Genomic DNA, 17,247 nt, shown 5'->3' on the forward strand with positions numbered 1-17,247 from the left:
TTCCATCAACTCTGGTTTTATTGAAAAACAGCAGCATTGGGGGCTGGGCAGGCGGAGGGACACTGCTCCCGGCCCCTCCCGTCGCTCACACACGCACAGGAAGCCTGGGACCCTCTCCCCAGCCCTGCAGCCTGTCTCCTCTGGACGCAGTGCACGGCCGCTCCGGGCCCTCTCGGGGGCTGTTTGGTACATCCTGGGGTGTCAGGACAGACGCCACAGTCCTGGGCTCACAAACGGTAAACACAGTAAGTGAAACCAGCCACCATGACACGTTCTGGGCTCTGCCTGCCCAAGGACACCGCGTCCATGGCAGCTGGGGTCAAACAAATCTGATCTCGGCCAGTCTGGCTGAGTGTCACTGCCCTTGCCACCCTCCCCACATGGCCAGAGAGCTGGGCAAAAGCCCATCCTGATCACCCCCCTTCACACAGGCCGTCCAGCACCCTTGGCCAGGGAGGAAGGAGCGCTAGATTCAAGGTCCGCTGGGTCCGGAGAAGGAGCGTGAACGAGGCCTCAGGCCAGCCGCACCGCCGAGCACCTCCCGGCCTCCCCTTCCCAGCCAGAGCGGGCCCTTGGCCATCAGGCTCCCTCCCTGCACACACACACGCACACACGCAGAGGCACACACGTGTGCACGTACCCACAGGCACACATGCACACACACAGGCACACCTCTTCTCCAAAGCGGCTAATTATTGCTGTTAAAAAACCACATCCAACAACAGTAGCTTGGGGCTCCCCCTCCCTGACCCCGGGCAGCCCACTTGTCAGTGGACCTCACGCCATCACTGAAAGCCTGTCCTCGGCACCATGGAGCAAACACAGTCCAGGATCTGCCCCACACCCAGCCCAGAACTCGAACCCAAAAGCCTCGGCCAGAGGGCCACCAGCACAGGTACACAGCCTGTGGCCAAAAGGATTCACAGAAGCGGCTTCAAACAGACACAGGAGCAGCAGGAACAGGGAGGACACGGCCAGGGAGAGGCAGCAGGCTCCCAAGGCCTGGGGGCCACCGTCCAGCCGTCCCCCAGACACTGACAGGAAGGCGGCCCCAGGGGTGCGCCCAGCGCCCGAGGACGAGGACGGGCAGAGAGCCGCACCCACAGTGTCAACATGCCTCCCAGAGGCCACAGCCAGGCCCTGTGGCCCAGAGAGCCTCCCAAGCACTTGCCCGACGCCAGAGGGGCCACCTGAGAAAGGACACCCAGAGCAGGGTGGGGGCCGCCCCAGGACCATGGGGCCTCCCAGCCCAAGCCTTCTGCCCCCAGGCCCTCCCCCACTCCACCCAAGGGCAGCAGGGGGAGGCCAGGCCGGACACGATGGAGGTACCAGGTGGGAGACGCTGCCACGGCCCTTCCTGGGGCCGGGCCACCTGGCTGGCCCCAACACACGCACACCACCCACCCTGGCTGCCCACCCTCGGGGGCCAGCTGTCTGAAGAGCCCATACCTGCGCAGGGGGCACTACCCCTGGGACGGCCCGCCAGCCACATGCCAGGACCCTGGTGGCACTGGGCCATCCAGAGGTGCTGGAGCCTTCAGCTGCCCTGGATCCCACTGCCTGGACGTGCCCATCGGGCCTGTGTTCCAGGCTCACCTAACGAAGACATCCTGAGCGCTCTGCCTTCCACTTTCCGCTCCAGAAACAGACAACAGAAGCCCTGGAAGCCCGACCCCTGAGCACGGGTGCCGGGCCCAGGGCTGGCTTTCCAGTCGGGGGAGGCCCAGGGGCCAGCAGGGAGGGGAGGGGGCCCAGGGCCACCCAGTGCAGAGAAGCTGCCCAGACACATCACTGGGCAGGACCCCAGGAGAACGCTTCACAGAGGTAGAAGAAGTAACATCAGAATTTCTACAAAGGTATAAAATTCACATCTCAGTGCATGTTTGTGGAGCAGTTAGCTCCCAGGCTGGGGGAAGGACGGGAGACCTGCCCCCCGTGGTCCTCAGGAGCCCAGGAGCCGCACGCTGGCCGGGCAAGGGTCCTGACCTGGGCTCAGCATGCACCCAGCCTGGGGCACACAGGTGCCTCTGCCCACCTCAGGGGCCAGGCAGCAGCTGGACAGCAGAGTTCCAGACACATGGCCACCCTGCCACACCCCTCCTGGCATCTCTCCTGGCAGCAACAAGAGGGCATAAGGAAAGGTCAAGGGCCCAGCCAGCACCCACCACCCTCTGGGCCACCGACTGGGGCGTGGGGAGGACGCAGCGTCGACAGACACCAGCAGGACGGGAGGGGCCACACCACTGCCAGAAGCAACACCAGCGAGGCACTTTGGTCAATGCCAACAGACATGGGCAGCCCCGGGGGGCTCCCACGGCCCCACCCACGTGCCCCACACCAGGGACGGGAGGTCCAAAGGCACAGGATCAGAGGAAGCTGGCAGCGTCCCACTGCCACCACCTGACACCTGACAAGACACGACCCACCACGCGGACTTCACGGGCCCCCACCTGCCCTTCCCACCCGGCCAGGCCTCAGGCCAGCTGCAGCCCCAACTCGCCCCATGCCAACTAAGGCCACCCCAAGCCGACACCGAACCAAACAGAAAGAGGAAAAAGGCACAACTGTTTGTTTTCCATTTTGCTAAAACACTTTACGTCTGTCTGTATAATCCAGATTAACAAAATCTGAGAGCTGCAAGAAAATAGGGTGCCGATTTCTGTACAGTCTACAAAATTCCCATCCCCAAGTAGGGACCGGGCGCCACCAGGGAGAAATGTACAGGGGAGCACGGGGTCTGTACAATGTTCTGCAAATATCTCGGTTGCTGACAGCACAAAAGGCCCCTCAGGAAACTAGGCTTGTTCCGTCCGTCTGCTTATTTCCAAAGCGCCTCTTTAAGAATGCTCCCTCCACGGTCCCGCACGTGGGACCCAGCTCAGTGGCCCGCGACGCCTGCCACTTTCCCCTCCCCCAAATCCCCAAATTAGGGGGTCTTGGCGGGCATCTCTGCCCTCCTGCCACCAGGCGAGGTCCGGGCTTACAGCTGGACATGCGGGCACTGCCAACCACCACCTTCCTCTCCCCCTCTGGGCCACGCCCCCACCCAAAGGCCGCTGCCTGAGACCTCAAGAAGGAGAGGGTGGAGGCACAGGTCCCCCCGAGCCCACGGTGAACTCCTGCATGGGAGGCTGCCAGGAACTTGCTCCCATCCTGCCCTCCGTCCTGCAGCACGAGAGCCCGACAGGGGTGGCCCGGAGCCTCCTCACAAAGCGGGAATGCTCTTTGGGGGGAAATTATGTTAAGTCAGGGTCTCCCTCCAGATTCCAAACTGAAACCCTCCACCCACCCGGCCACCCACCCCCACCAAACTGGGCCAGAAATAGTGCATTCTAGACCACACAGGTGTGTGTGTGTGTGTGTGTGTGTGTGTGTGTGTGTGTGTGTGTGTGTGTGTGTTAAGGTATAAACTACCGTTTTGTCCCAAGAATTAAAGTCATGCAGAGTGCTATTCTGTCTAAATAACTTATTAAAAAATAGGTCGGCTTCAGGCTGGGAGAAGCTGCGGGCTCGGTGGTGCAGGCAGCAGCCTGGGTTGGTAAGATTCACAGGACAGAGCCCGTCAGCCGCAAGGCAGGAGGTCCTCAGGGAGGTCTGGGGGAGGCCACCAGGATCAAGCTGGCACCGGGGGAGAGATGACCCCATGACTGCCTCCTACCCTGCTCTCCTGAAGGGCCCTGACCACGGCTGTACAACATGTTGCCATGGGAACCACACCTGGACGATGCCACCCATCAGCAAAGCCCGGGCAGAGGAGGGGCAGGTACCGAAAGGAAAGACAGGTGATCCGACGTCAAAGCAAAGCTGAACTGGGTGAAGCAAGGAGCAAGGTGGACAGTCAGGCCTCCCAAGAGGCTGGGCTGGGGCTGGGGGCGCTCACCAGTCTGGGTCCAGTCCAGGCAGGGCAGGGGGCGGGAGGCTGTGGGCATGCGGCATGCTGCAGCCAGGCCACATCCTCAGCATGCACAGAGCAAAGCGGGCCCGCAGCCAGCTCGGCGCCCCGTGGGGCAGTGGCCGACCGGTGCAGCAGGCCACGCCTGCTGGGGACTGATGGCTGAGCCTCCGCCTGGCTGGTGGCCAGGGGTCTGCTGGGCGGGGGCCTCACTGCAGAGGCTCTGTGCTTGGTGGGCAAGGCTGGGCCCGCCCCCACCCCGGGGGTGGGCTGGAAGGGGCCCCTCGCGCCAGGGCCGGGCAGCTGCGTGGGCTCGCAGTGGTCCACGCTGTCACTCTTCAGGATGCAGCCCCAGCAGACTGGGGAGGGCAAGGGGCGTGGCTGGGAACAACCCACCTCCCCAAGTGTCACGGATGAGCAACGGCCCCGCAACCCCCCCAAGAACCAGCCAAAGAACCGTGTGGCGCCGAAAAAGGAAAAACCCAACACAAACGCCAAGGTGAGCGTCTGAAAGCGGCCCGGGCGGCGGGCAGGAGGGCACAGGCGGACGGGGCGGTGGGCGGGGCAGCGGGCAGGTGGGTGGCGGTCACTCCTCGCGCAGCTGCAGGCGGTAGCGGTGGTAGCGGACCTGGAAGAAGAGGCGCTCGGCCAGCGAGAGGGTCATGCCAGGCATCACGTAGCGGTCACTTGAGCCCATGTGCCTGAAGCCCAGCGACTCGTAGAGCTTGTGGGCGGCCACCTTGACGGCTGTCGTGCCCAACACTACCGCAGAGTAGTTGTGCACCAGGGCGAACTCCAGCACCTTACGGCCCAGCGCCTTGGCGATGCCCTTGCCACGGAAGCGTGAGTCCACCGACATGCGCAGCAGCTCCACCGTGTTGTCCGCCGCGTGGGCCCGCGCTGCCACGATGCCCACCACGTTGCCATCCAACACGGCCACCCAGAAGCAGGAGCCTGCGGGGAACGGGGCGGTCAGGGCCACTGGCGCTACTGCATGACACAGCCGCCCCGGCAGAGTCCTCTGGGCGGAGGGAGCCAGGCCCAATTTGCCTGCTGCCCACAGCAGCCCTGGAGCCACCCTGACCCTGGGCCTGAGGCTGGGCAGCCAGCCCTGTGGTCAGGCCAGACATCCCCACCCCCGGCCCAGACCAATCGCAGCCCCACGCAGGGCAGGAGGAGGAGGGGGAAGACCTCAGGGAGATGAGGGAGCAAGAGAGACAGAGAGATGAAGACCAGAGGAGAGAGGCCTGCAGGGCACAGGCCACGGGGAGAGCCACCTCCTCTGGGGACCCAAGGCCCAGGGGCTACAGGAGGCAAGGCCAGGGGGCAGTGCCTGCTCCGAGGAGCCCGGCCTGCACACGCCCTACCCACGGCCACGCCAGCCTCCACTGCCATGTCCTCCCACCAGCCACCCCCCAGGCCCCGGCCCCAGCCTCCCTCCTGCAGCGGCCAAACCCTCCCCCGCTAACACTCCTTCCCCCGACCCCCACCCAGAAGAACTCTTCACTCTACCGCCCTACGCCTGGGGGTCCCCCACTACCTCACCTGCCAACGCGGCCCCCATCAGCCCGTCAGCTCTGCCGAGCAGTCTCCTGTCTCCTTCACTGTCAGACCCCGAGACTGAGACCGGGCACGTGGCCCGAGCTCGGGAAGGAGCTGACCGCCCCCTCCACCAGCTGACCTGCCCACTGTCCGGGAGTTCGGGCTCTCCCCACCTGCCCGGGCCCAGGTCAGAGGTCAGCACAGTCCTGGGAGCCTCGTGCCTCCCCAGGCCTCGGTTCCCCCGTTGTGGGAGCAGCTCCCACGAGTCCAGCACGGCCCCACCAGCCGCTGCCCAGCCTCTCTGCCCCTGCGGGATCTTCCTGCACACCCACCAGACATCTCAGGAGGGGCGAGCAGGACCCAGGCCCCCATCTGACACCCAAGGACACTGCACTCCAAAGAGAGCAGGGCCATGCCGGGCCCCAACCCCTCTTCTGCTCCTGCGGCCTGGGCTTTGGTGCCAGGTGGGTCTCACTCTTCTGTCCCCTCCCATCCTGGGGGGAGCCAGGCTGAAGCCAGAGCTCCATGGAGGCTGATAAGATGCTTTGTTTGGGATTGCGAAAGGGTCAAGGAGAACCAAAGGTGCCCAAGGCCAGCCAGGCAGCCTCGGGGCGGGGAAAGGACCAGCCACCAGCGCGCAGGAGCTGGCCAGGCCAGAGCGCGTCACCCCTGCTCCGGGACGCCTTGCCTCTCTTCTCCCCACTGCCTTCCCTGGCACTCACCAGGATGCTGCTAGACCCTAACCAACCAGGCGCACTCTGTCCCTCTCCTCAGGGACCTTCCTGCACTGGAAGACCCTCACGCCCCAGCTCCAGGCATGCAGAAAATCATGACCCTGCCTCCCAGGACCCACCCTGCCTCAAGGCAGGCCTGGAGAGTAAAGAATGGCTCCAGACCAGGTCCCAGCCCCTCCCTCTACAGAAGGCCAGGGCCGGGGCGAGACCCTGGGCTTGCTAAGTGCCCCAGACACCAGAAGTGGGACCCCTGGTCTCCTAGGGTCCTCATTCCCCCAGAGTGACCTCTGCCCTCTCCCCACCATGTGGTCCTCTGCCACACAGGGCCCTAGCATTCCAGGCCAGCCCAGGATCCAACAAGGCACGCTCAACAGGACCGGAGAGAGGTGAGAAAGACCCCCTTCCCCCCATGAACCACTAGGGCAGCACAAACAGCAGGGCCGGGACACCATGGCCCAGGGCCAGCTCAGGCCACTCAGAGCCCTGCCCTCAGAAGACACAGGACAGAGGCCTGGCCATACTCAGGGGAGAGGACATAGTCCTGCCAACCCCAGCGCCTGCCAGCCTGCGGCCAGAGCCCTTGGGCACCCAGAAGGCTCGGGTCACGGGGGCGCCCCAGCCCAGGCTGACCTGTGCCCAGCCCGTGCCCCAGGCCCGCCCCGAGGTTGCTGCGCTGGGGGCAGCTCTGCCAGAAGGAAGGGCTGGGGAGGAGGGCAGGAGGGGGCAGGGGGGAGGAGGAGTCCAGAGACCCCCGGGGACTCACCAGGGGGCTTCATGTAGTACTGCTCAATGTCGGCCATGTCCGTGTGTAGCGCACTGTCCAGGTAGGCGAGGACCACCTTCCGGCTGTAGTAATAGCGCAGGCCCAGCAGCCCTGCTGGCACCAGGCACGTCAGCAGCAGCGAGCGGGTCAGGGCAAAACAGAGCGCTGCGGGGAGAGGTGGCGCCCGGTGAGTGGTCGGTGGGGCAGAGCCTGTGGGGACAGCCCCGCAGACCAGCGCGGGGAAGACGGACCCAGGCCCACCAGCCCCCTGGTAAATAAGCCGGTTAGGGACATGCGCAGAGGAGAGACCATGCCAAATAGGCCAGGCCCGTTTTCTCCGGAAAAGCAAAGAACATTACAGCTGCCCCTTCTACTTTTCCCTATTATCAAACTTCTCACCGTAGGACGCGTTACCTTTATAACCTGACATCATAGGATTTCTTAATATGCTGAGCACCGCAGCGGCCTCTGGGCAGGCTGCCCTCAATAGCTGGCGGGCACAGCCCAGGACAGGGCTACTGAGGGGTGGCCCCTGCCCATCGCCCCGGCCCCCTAGCTGGGGAAGGGGCTTTGTCCACAGCCTGGCCCACACGGGGCGGGGCGGGGGAGGGTGCCAAAGAGCTGCCTGGCCATTCACCTGCAGGCCGTCCCACCCTTGGGAAGTGGGGGCCCCGCCTTCCAACAGGAGGGCCCCAGCCAAGAGCCCTCCCTGGGCCAGCCTCTGGGTGCTGCGAGGACAGGGACCAGGGAGAAGCTGCTTCCAGCCTAGGCTACCGGGATGCAGACGTGCCTGCAGGGAAAGTGCCTCTGCTGCGTGACCTTGGGAAAGTCCCACCCCCCAGCCTCAAGCTCCTCACCTCTGAAATGGGGAGAACCACCCTCCCGCGGCAGAGCCTCAAGGGGCAAAGCCCCAAGGCCCCTGTGGGGGCCGCCCACCGTGAGGGCCCACTGCCCCCTCGTTCTGCTTCCTCGGCGCTCACCCTCCCCCGGAGGCCCAGGGAGCCGGCTGTCTTTCCCTCATAAATTAGCGCTCGGAGCCGCCGAGGCAGCCGCCCCCGCCCCGCGGATTATATATAGTTCCACGCGCCAGGCGCGGGGCCTCGGCAGCGGTCGCTACCTGCCGTCACCCCGCCCCCACCCGGGATGACCAGGAAGGGGACGCAGGTGGAGACCCCAGTTCCCCGCCCGCAGCCCCTGCACCCGGCCCGCACTGGTTCCCACGCCCCCGCCCGGCGCGCCTTGGCCGGGAGCCCGGGCCGGCCCCAGCGCTGGGGGCCACCTCGCCCCGGGCCTCCGCAGAACGCGCGGGTGCGTGTCCGCGCGCGTACGAGGGGGGTCGGGGGTCCGCTTCCGTCCCAGGACGAGGCCCGGGCCCGAGGCGGGGCCGAACGGGCCGGAGGGAGTCCCGCGCGCGTCCCCAGAGGGCCGGGCGGGCGCAGACTGCGGCAGGCGGGGGTGCGCCCGGCCGGCCGCGGCCCCGACCCCGCCGTCCCCGCGGGGTCCCCGCGCACTGACCGGCCAGCAGGGCGTAGAGCAGCTGCGTGCGCGGGTGGTGCCGCAGGCCGCGGAAGGCCGTGTTGGGGATGCGCTCCATGATGCCGTCGTAGAAGATGCGGCGCGCCGCCTCCTGCTCCGCCGCGCGGATCTCGCGGATGTACACGCCGCGCCCCTCCGGCGGCTCCGCGCCCCCCGCGCCGCCGAGGGGCTGGGGGCCCGGCGCGGGCGGGGGCGCGGCGGGGGCGGCGGCCGGCCCAGGAGCGGCGGGCAGCGGGGGCCACATGGCGCCGGCGGCGGCGAGCAGCGCGTCCTTCTTGGCCCCCGGCAGCGCCTCATGGTCCTCGGCGGCCACGATCTTCGTCTCGCAGACCATGTCGGGAGGCCCACAATGCATGCACCCGGCCGGGCAGCGCAGCGCAGGGACGCGGGCCGGGCTGCGGGCGGGCTCAGCCCGGGCCCAGGGCAAGGGCGCGGCGCCCTCGGACCCGCGGCGGCGGCGGCAGCGGCGGCGGCAGCGGCGGCGGCTGTTCAGGAGCGCGGGGCGGAGGCGGCGGGCGGCCGGGGCGCGCGCAGGGAGCTACGCCGCATTTTGGAGAAGTATTTATAATGCAGCGGCGCCGGTGCAGTCGCGGCGCCCGGGGTCCCGCAGGGTCCTAGCGTCCACTGCATTGGCTGCCGAGGGTCACCATGTGATCTCGAGGGTGGGAGCAGACACCGCCTCCGCGCCCGCCCGATGGCACACTTGGGTGCTTCGCGGCGGCCGGGCGGGGGAGGCGCGGGCGGCCCGGGGCGCGACGGAGCGGCCGAGCCCCGCGAGGTGTCCGGGGAAGAGCGAGCGAGTGTGCGGCCGGGGTCCTGGCCCGGAACGGGCGCTCCGCGGGGCTCCGGGTTGGGCGCCTCCCGCCCGGCCCCTGCGTCCCTGCGCCGCCGCCGCTCAGCGCGGGCCTGTGAGCGCCCGGACCTGGGGCCGCGCCACCGGAGCCCGCAGCCCTCGTCCTCCTCCTCCTCCTCCTCGGCCGCCGGGCGCTGTCACGGAAGCATCTCCATCTCCATCTCCCGCCCCTTTGTCTGAACGCGGCGCCTGGCCGGGGTCCTGGGGAGGGGGCGCCCCGGCTTTCCCCGGCCGGCGCCCCTGGGAACCTGCGCCCGGGGCCGCACGGGCTGCAGGCGCGGGGACGCGGTCAGAGAGGGGTCTGATGTCCACGTCGGCCGCAGCCCAGCGCGTCCCCGCGCAGCGCAGCACGCCCCACTCGGATACCAGTTCCCCACCGCCGGCGCGGGGATGCGGGACCCACGGGACCCATCCCGGCTCGGCCCCCGCCCTCCTCGGTCCGCGCATGCGCCCCACGATCTCGGTGCAGGTGCAGGGGGGGCTCTCGGCGCGTGCTCCGGGTCCCTGCGAGCCCTACCCGCTGAAGCTGCGGGCCGGGGGCGAGGGGGAAGGTGCAAGCGGGAGGACAGGTAGTCCCAGGCCCGCTCCCAGCACTTTACGAACCCAGCCCCCTGCATCTCAGAATCCCCTTCCCCGCGTCGACCCAGTTCTCCGCAGGTGACCCCACACGGCAGCCTGGAGCTGAGTTCACACCCGCGCAGGTGGAGATGAGGCTTAGGGGTCCAGGCCTGAGGACCCTCAGCCCCCTTTGGGGCCCAGCGAGGCAGCTGTGGTCACCTAGAGGACAGGAAAGGGACTACCTCTCGCGGCGTCGCGCTGAGGGACCCAGGCGGAGTGAGAAGAGAGAGGACCCCGGACCCAGGAGCTGATCTGGGCCACAGGCCGGACCCGAGCGCTAAGTCGTAGGGGGAGGGCCAGCCAAGCTGGGAAGTCACCCCCACGCTGTGCTTCGGAGATGCCAGGATTTGTCTGGGCCCGGATTGTGACCTTCCAGGAGAGCCAAGGGGGATCACGGAAAATCTCAAAGGCACTCATCCATCCATTCAGAAACCCCTCCACGTGCTGCCTGGGGGCCGAGTGACACTGACCAGGCACAGCGGGACCAGGCTCTGAGGCGTCCTGAGGATGGCCAGCTGGATGGCAGGAAGCATGTCCGAGCAGAGAGGACAGCATGCAAGGGGTCCAAGAAGGAAACACCCAGAAGGGGGGTGGGGGAGGGGCGGTGATGGCAGCTGGTGGCCTGGAGGGGTCAAGGGGCTTCCAAGAAGGCGAGGCTGGGCTCGAGTGCCAGACCAGGGATCAGGAGGGCACTCTTATCATGCTCCCTGATGCGGGCCAGGAGGGAAGAGAACCAGGCCCACGGTCCAGGAGCTCTTGGGCAGCATCCTGACCCCAGATCCAGGTGTGAAGGGGTCCCTCAGAGCAGAGTGGCCCAGTCCCTACAGGGCCACAGCCTCTGCCGGCTATTACCCGCCCCACCTAATCCCCAGCTCTGAGCGGGAGGCTGCCCCTCTTCTACCCCCAGCAGCCAGGCCCAAAGACGGAGGGAGGGGCCTGGGGTCCCACTCAGCCTGACCTTGTGGGGCCCCCTCCCGTCCAGGTGGCCTGACCTCACCCTTCAGCCCCCAGAAGTCCCTGAGAGCTCCCGAGGCCCTGAGGCAGTGGTCCAGCCCCTGGTCCAGAGGGTCCTGGAGAGTGCCAGGACCAGGCGGGGAGGAGGAGCCAGACTCGGCTTGGAAGGGCCACGGCTGGGCCCCAGGGATGGCCCCCTGGGAGCTCTTGGAGGTCTTGGTCCTGGACTTTAAGGGGCTGCGAGTTGGGGGCGGCCTGAGTGGGAAGAGGTGCAGGCAACAGGGTGGCCCCAAGCCCCGCCGATGAGCCTCAGTTTGGGGCCCAGGGAGGTGGCTGCGGTCACCTAGAGGCCAGGAAGGGGACTGCCCCTCGCGGCGTCACGTGCTCAGGGACCCAGGCAGAGTGGGAGCGCCGGGAAGCACGCCCTGTGCTGCAGTCAGGAGCCCATTTTACAGAAAACCGTGGGGGGGTGAAGTCAGGGGTCTGGTCTGTCCTTCCAGTGCTGGGATGCCCACCCCGCCCTGCCCCGCCGAATTCCGCCCACTCCTCTCGCTTTGGCTGCCCCGACCACCCTGAGATTCCCTGGCCTGATACCACCGCCAGAGCCCCGCAGGTCCCCGACAGGGGTGGCTGGGGTCCTTCACGCAGCAGCGAGACCACCGTCCCCAGATCCCAGAGGCCGGAGTGGAGAGGGCGCCCTGGGCCTCCACTGCTCCTGCGGGGAGGAGGCGCCCAACACAGGCCGGTTCATTTAGCAAAACAGCCCTCCACCCCAGGTGAAGAAAGGGACCTGGGGCAGAAAGGGCCTCTGGGGTCACAGGTCGAGGGGGGCTGGGAAGAGGGACTGGGAAGGACGACAGAGGCGGTGGGAGTGCAGGAGGGAGTGGACCAGGGGATGGGAAGGAAAAAGAACCAGGGCCAGATCAGAGGCAGCTAACAGGAGCTCCTCCAAGAGAACATGAAGGGGAGGAAACAAGAAAATAAAGGTTATTATCATTACTATTTCCCCAACCGAAGGACAAAAACTCCTGATTAGAACCTGTGCAGCACCTTGAGTGGACCTGCAGTTCTGAGAGCCTCCTGAGGGCAGGAAGGGAGCGAGGCTCCTGAGACCCACCTGCTGCGGGCAGCTGCCGGCCGCTGGACCCAAGCTGCTCACCTCCTCACCAGGAGTCTATGACCCACCCCCCATCCTTCCCTTCAACACAGGTTGGGTGAGTACCTACCCTCTACTGGGCCCTGAAAAGAACAAAGCTCTGTTCTCCTGGCACTTTACAAGCCAGGGGGTGGGGTGGGGCAGGAAATAAACCAATAACAGAGATCAACACTCCAGTATCCCTTTGGGACAAAGAAAAATAAGTTGGGATAAGGGGCTAAAGAGTGAGGTGGGTGGTGGAGGCCAAGGGGGAACCCCATGGAGAGGGGACAGCATGTACAAAGGCCCTGGGGTGGCAGGGGCTATGAGTTGAATGTGCCAGCAGAAGATAACGTATTTTCAGACAGGCCAGCTCAGAAAGTTTACTTTCCACACTGTTTTCTAGGAAGCTACCTGAAGGGATGCCACAGGGAGAAGATGGCATGGAATCTAGGAGACAGTGGCTCCAAACTAGAAGAGTGCAAGGTGGGCAGTGGGAATGCCCAGCTGGCTGGGAGCAGGAGGGCACGGGCCAGGGAGGGGACGTAACGGGAATGACTTGACTGCCAGAGAATGTCAGAATGTGATCAAAGCAGACGAGGGGAACAATAAGGCAAACACAATCTCTAGGGAAAACAAACGCTGTCCCAAGGACAATGCATCCCCAGCATGAAATATGCTCTTGACCCAATCGGCCAGAAAGCAGTATGACAGCTCCAGGCAGAACCTGAACGCCATGGGCCTCGACCACACGCAAGGCTAAACTCTTTGCCAGAGTCACCTGTGCTGACTCTCCTATCTACTTCTCTAGTTGACAACCCCCTTCAGGCCTTCCCCGCCCCCAACCGACCCTGTTCTTGTCAAGGTTGACGATGACCAGGGCTGCCCAATCCAGGGGTCCAGCCTTGGGCCTTGCTTGACCTCAGGAGCATGAGACACGCTGACTTCTTTCCTAAGCCCTGGCCAGTCTCAGTTCTCTTCCTGTCTCATGAGAGCCCATCTCCTCGGGGGTCTCTCATCCCCCTGCCCCCTCAGCACATCGCTCCTCTGTCCACACTCACCGCGGGGCTCTCAGCCGGCACTTGTGTCCCAGCCTTCTCTCTCCAGCCCCTTCCCCAGGTGTGTCTGTCCGGTAGCCTCCTGGACCTCTCTGCTAACTCCATCCCTCTTCCCCTCACCCCCTCATCCCTTTCTCTCAAAACACACCCGCAATTCCCACTGGCTCTACTTTCAAATACAACTGGAATCCAGCTCCTCCTCACAATGCAGCTCCTGCTGCCACCACCCAGCCCCGGGCCCTCTTCAGCTCTGATGGCTGCGTCACATCCCCACGGGCCCTGACTCTGCCCCTGACCCTGAGCCCATCCTCAACCAGCAGCCAGAAACGTCCCGTTCAAACAGACGTGGACTTGCCCAGACCCCCCAGGGCTCCGGGGAGGCTCCGTCCCTCACGCTGCCCCCTGCCCTCCTGCTGCCCCCTGCCCCTCCTGCCTGACTCTGCTGGGTAGACCCTACACAGCAGCGTCCCCAGCCCTTCTGCCTGTGGTTCCACACCCGTCCACCTGGGCTGTGCCCCTACTCCCTCCCAGAGGGCAGCTCCCCTAAGAGGCTTTCTACGGCCACCCTTGGCTGCCCCCATCATTTATGGTAACAGGAACCCCAGTCCGAGCAAGGGTTCATGGCTGCCCACAAAATACAGGATGCCCAGTTAAACTTCAATTTTAGATAAACCCATAATTTTTAACTTAAGTACGTCCCACATATTGCATGGGACATGCGTACACTAAAAAGTACTTATACTAGAAGTATTTGTACTTTTCATACTGAGAAGTGCTCACTGGTCCTCTGTGTTTGTGAATCTGGCCGCAGGCCAGCAACACAGGCTGCATCCCGCCTGCCTGGCAGCCAGGAGTGGCCACATGACAGAGGCCAACCAATGAGACGTGAGCACCGTCTGGCAGTGCCCTAATGGGAAGGCACCTGCCTCTGCTACCCTCCGCTCCTTTCTGGGGCCCCAGGACAGGTGGATCCTGAGCCCTGCCACTGCACCCCACTCACAGCCAGGCCCGAGGGCCGGCCTAGGCCTGCCGTGGCTTCAGCAGCCCCCACCACGGGCTTTCTCTGGCCAGATGTAAAGCTCACAGGCTTCCTCGCCACCAGACACCTAGAGCTCGGCCTCCCACCATGGCCAAGGTAGGAATCTGGTTTGTTCACTGTGATCCTGACACCTGGATCGGCACCTGCACGCCAGGCGGTTCCAGCATCAGAGAACCGAGGACAGAAGAGGTCAAGGTCAAGGGTTGGGAAGCCCGTTGGGGCAGGGAAGGGCCTGGAGCAGAGGGTGTGAATAGATACGTGCATTCAGATCACAAAGACAGGCCAGGCCAGGCTGGGCTGGGAACTGGTGCCGTCCTCCAGGCAGTGGACCAGGAGTGTCCAGCTCCGCCCACCTGAGACAGCAGAAGTGGGGCAGGGGGGGCACGTTGCACTGAGGCGGCCACAACCAGGGAACTAAAGCCCTTGAGAGGCCAAGTGTCCCATAGTGGTCATTTCCAATGGCAGCCCTGCCGCGTTCCTGGATGTTTTTTACAGTGTGCATGTGTTACTTTGAAAAAAAGGTATTAATTTTTACTTTAAAAAACATTCCCAGAATGAACGGAGGGAGGGAGGGAGGGAGAGAGGCCTCCCACCCGGTGCTGTGCGCACACGTGTGTGGATGCGTGTCTGAGCCAGGAGCTCCTGGTGCCCAGGGGCCGGGCAGGGGTGCGCAGGAGGGACCCAGCAGGCAGGGTGGAAGCTGGGGGGAGGGCCCAGCCCTCTCTTCCCAGAGGAGCTCTCCCCCGCCGCCCAATCACCCCTCTCCCGACACCCTCAGGCTCCTTGGTCACAGTGGCCTTGCCGTGTGGGGTCCACCAGCTGGACCGCCAGGGAGACCCTGACCACAGGCATCCTCACTGCGGTGCAGAAGAGCCTGGGGAGGGTTGGCGCCGGGGCAGCTGCTCCAGGGACCAGGCCGCCTCTACACCGCCCCCCTCCCCCCGCCTCAAAATCAGTGCAGGCAGGCAAGGAAAGAGGTCCTTGGAAGGCGGACTCTCCGTGGCCACCGTGCCTGTGGGTACAGGTCCACAAGGGTGGCCAGACATGCATACCCTCAACTCTGGCACTGGTGTGGGACAGGTGTCCCGAGGGCCTCAGCCCTCACGGAACAGCTGCAGAAACCTAGGCCCAGAGAGAGTCCCAACTGGGGACTCCAGGGGGCGGCGATGGTGGGCTCTGGTGGCCAGAGCAGGGAGACAGGACACAGGCATGCTGGGCCAGGTGTTTATTGGTGAGGGAGCAGTCTGGCTGAGGGTCCTCAGCGGCCGGCCGGCCAGCAGGCACACAGGGCCCGGCGCTCGGCCTGCAGCAGGAGGGTCTCCGTCTGAAGAGCAACAAGGGGCCGTCAGGGCGCCGCCCGCTGCCCCCCGCCCCCCAGCTCCCGAGGGCCCTCCAGCTCCTGGCTTCCCCCCAAAACCCACTGGCAGTCCTGCCTCCACCCGTTCCCAAGACTCTCAGAGCCTGAACTGGACTATGTGAGGACACCCCCAGCCCCAGCTCTGCAGACTTTGACGGCAGGGGACCCTCTACTGCCCTCCAGACGCCCCCCTCCCGGCCCAGAGCCTCTGCGATCCTGGGCGCGTCCTGCCCTCCTCAGCCCCACACCGGGACGACTTTTCCCAGCTTCCGCTCAGCACACACACCGGCTCTCAGGGGCCCCTCTCACACCTCCCCCGACCCCCAGGGTGGGCTGGGGCTGCTCCTCTCAGGAACCCAGCTCCAGACTCAATGAAACTCAGGCCCCTTGGCCCCCAGGGGGCGCCACAGGGCTCAGGCCGGGCCCTTGGGAATTGGCCAGAAAAGGGGAGCAGGGTGGGGTCTCCCCTTCTTTCTACTTCTAGGAATGCGCTCCCTTTCTCAGAAGGAGTACATATATCTGTCACAAATGGAAACTCCGTCGGCTGACGGGGCTGACCCCTGGCACCTGTGCACGCACCCGCCCCTCCCCAGGTGAGGCCGGGGGCAGGGAACCCCCCAGACAGCTGCGCCCAAGCTAACGTTCCGTGCCCAGCAAGCCCTACGCACCCGCTTCCGACCGCCTCTTCCCCCGCCTCAGTTTCTCCCCTCCCACTGGGCCTCAGCACTCCCCCCGGAACAGGCTGCACTGGGACTGGCTGTCCTTCTCGGTGACCCCCGGGAAAAGTGCCGGCGAGGCCCTGGGGAGGAGGGGAACTGGACTGCCCCCGCCCTCCCACACTGCGGCCGGAAACAGTGTGGCGATTATGTGAGAGGGGCGTCCCTCCTCCCCACCCGCCTCTCCTCGGGAGGCTCACCCGCGCGTCCAGGCTGCAGGCCGTCTTCCGCAGGTCCTGCAGGGCGCGCTGCATGAACTCGAAAGCGTGGCAGTCCACGCACGGGCGGCCTGCGGGGGGTGCGGGTCAGGACGCGGGGCGCGCTCCCAGCCCGCACCCACCGGAGCAGCGGCCTCCGTGCGTCCCCCACCTCCCACCCGAGGGGGCGCGGGGCCCACCCTAGGAACAAAGGCGAGCCACGCCCCTCCCGCACGCCCGGGTGCGGTCAGGGCCAGGGGGAGCCCTCGACAGACGCGCGCGGCACCTACTCTGCGCGGGGACGGCGCTCCCGGCGGCGGGTTCCGCGCGGGCCTGGGCGCCCAGCAGCGCGACGCTCAGCAGCAGCAGCAGCAGCAGCGGCGGCGGCGGCGACCTCGGGGGCCTGCACGGCGGCGAGGGGGCCATGGCCGAGCGGAGGGAGCCCGGGCGCCCTGCAGCAGCCGAGGGTCAGCAGCGCCCGCACCTCCGGCCAGCGAACACCCACCCTGGAACCCGGCCTCGCGAGCCCCTACCCCACCCCGACCTCCGCGGACCAGCGAACCCACCTCCAGGGCCCGCCCCCCGGGACGAGCGAACCCCCCAACGCGGCCCACCGGGTCTCGCGGCTCCCCACCCCGGCCCCTCCACCCCCGCCACGCCCCCCCGGGCCCAGCGACCCCTTCCCTCTCCCTCCCCCCCACCCCGGCCCAGCGAACCCCCACCCCGCCTTTACCGCGATTGGGGACGTCGCGACAGCAGCGCCGGCGACTCGGGAAGACTTGCGGCGTCCGGCGCGCACCGCGCATGCGCCCCGACCCCGCCCGGGTCCCCATCAGACGTCGTCGTCATGGAA

General features: G+C 66.0%; 3 protein-coding genes across 3 annotated transcripts; 1 reads left to right on the plus strand and 2 right to left on the minus strand.

Moving 5' to 3' along the window:
• On the minus strand, positions 1–8,905 carry NAT8L (N-acetyltransferase 8 like). The gene is made up of 3 exons (XM_082463125.1): positions 8,447–8,905; positions 6,932–7,096; positions 1–4,846 (listed from the first exon to the last, which is right to left on the minus strand). The coding sequence occupies exons 1-3, from the start codon at positions 8,820–8,822 to the stop codon at positions 4,479–4,481; spliced, it is 909 nt and encodes a 302-aa protein (XP_082319251.1). The 5' UTR covers positions 8,823–8,905; the 3' UTR covers positions 1–4,478.
• Positions 8,821–15,197, plus strand: LOC309661420 (uncharacterized protein; the record flags this gene model as incomplete). Its single annotated transcript, XM_082463126.1, has 2 exons — positions 8,821–10,500; positions 11,910–15,197. The coding sequence occupies one exon, from the start codon at positions 8,821–8,823 to the stop codon at positions 9,979–9,981; it is 1,161 nt and encodes a 386-aa protein (XP_082319252.1). The 3' UTR covers positions 9,982–10,500; positions 11,910–15,197.
• A 137-nt stretch (positions 15,198–15,334) lies between these two features.
• On the minus strand, positions 15,335–17,237 carry NICOL1 (NELL2 interacting cell ontogeny regulator 1). Its single transcript, XM_082463127.1, has 4 exons — positions 17,128–17,237; positions 16,685–16,846; positions 16,398–16,486; positions 15,335–15,448 (listed from the first exon to the last, which is right to left on the minus strand). Exons 1-4 carry the CDS (start codon positions 17,225–17,227, stop codon positions 15,383–15,385), a joined length of 417 nt encoding a protein of 138 aa, XP_082319253.1. The 5' UTR covers positions 17,228–17,237; the 3' UTR covers positions 15,335–15,382.
• Positions 17,238–17,247: the final 10 nt, after the last annotated feature.

The sequence above is a fragment of the Balaenoptera physalus genome, assembly GCF_965194825.1.
Source record: "Balaenoptera physalus genome assembly, chromosome: 5".
NCBI lineage: Eukaryota > Metazoa > Chordata > Mammalia > Artiodactyla > Balaenopteridae > Balaenoptera > Balaenoptera physalus.

Bases quoted from the DNA above. Each gene is read 5' to 3' on its own strand.
- NICOL1 (XM_082463127.1), bottom strand. From the start codon at position 17,227: ATGGGGACCCGGGCGGGGTCGGGGCGCATGCGCGGTGCGCGCCGGACG. The intron at 16,487-16,684 runs GTAGGTGCCGCG...CACCCCCCGCAG, and splicing joins GAGCGCCGTCCCCGCGCAGA to GCCGCCCGTGCGTGGACTGC. The intron at 15,449-16,397 runs GTGAGCCTCCCG...GTTGCTCTTCAG, and splicing joins CCTGCAGCCTGGACGCGCGG to ACGGAGACCCTCCTGCTGCA.
- NAT8L (XM_082463125.1), bottom strand. From the start codon at position 8,822: ATGCATTGTGGGCCTCCCGACATGGTCTGCGAGACGAAGATCGTGGCC. The intron at 7,097-8,446 runs GTCAGTGCGCGG...CTCTCCCCGCAG, and splicing joins GCTCTACGCCCTGCTGGCCG to CGCTCTGTTTTGCCCTGACC. The intron at 4,847-6,931 runs GTGAGTCCCCGG...CGTTCCCCGCAG, and splicing joins GTACTACATGAAGCCCCCTG to GCTCCTGCTTCTGGGTGGCC.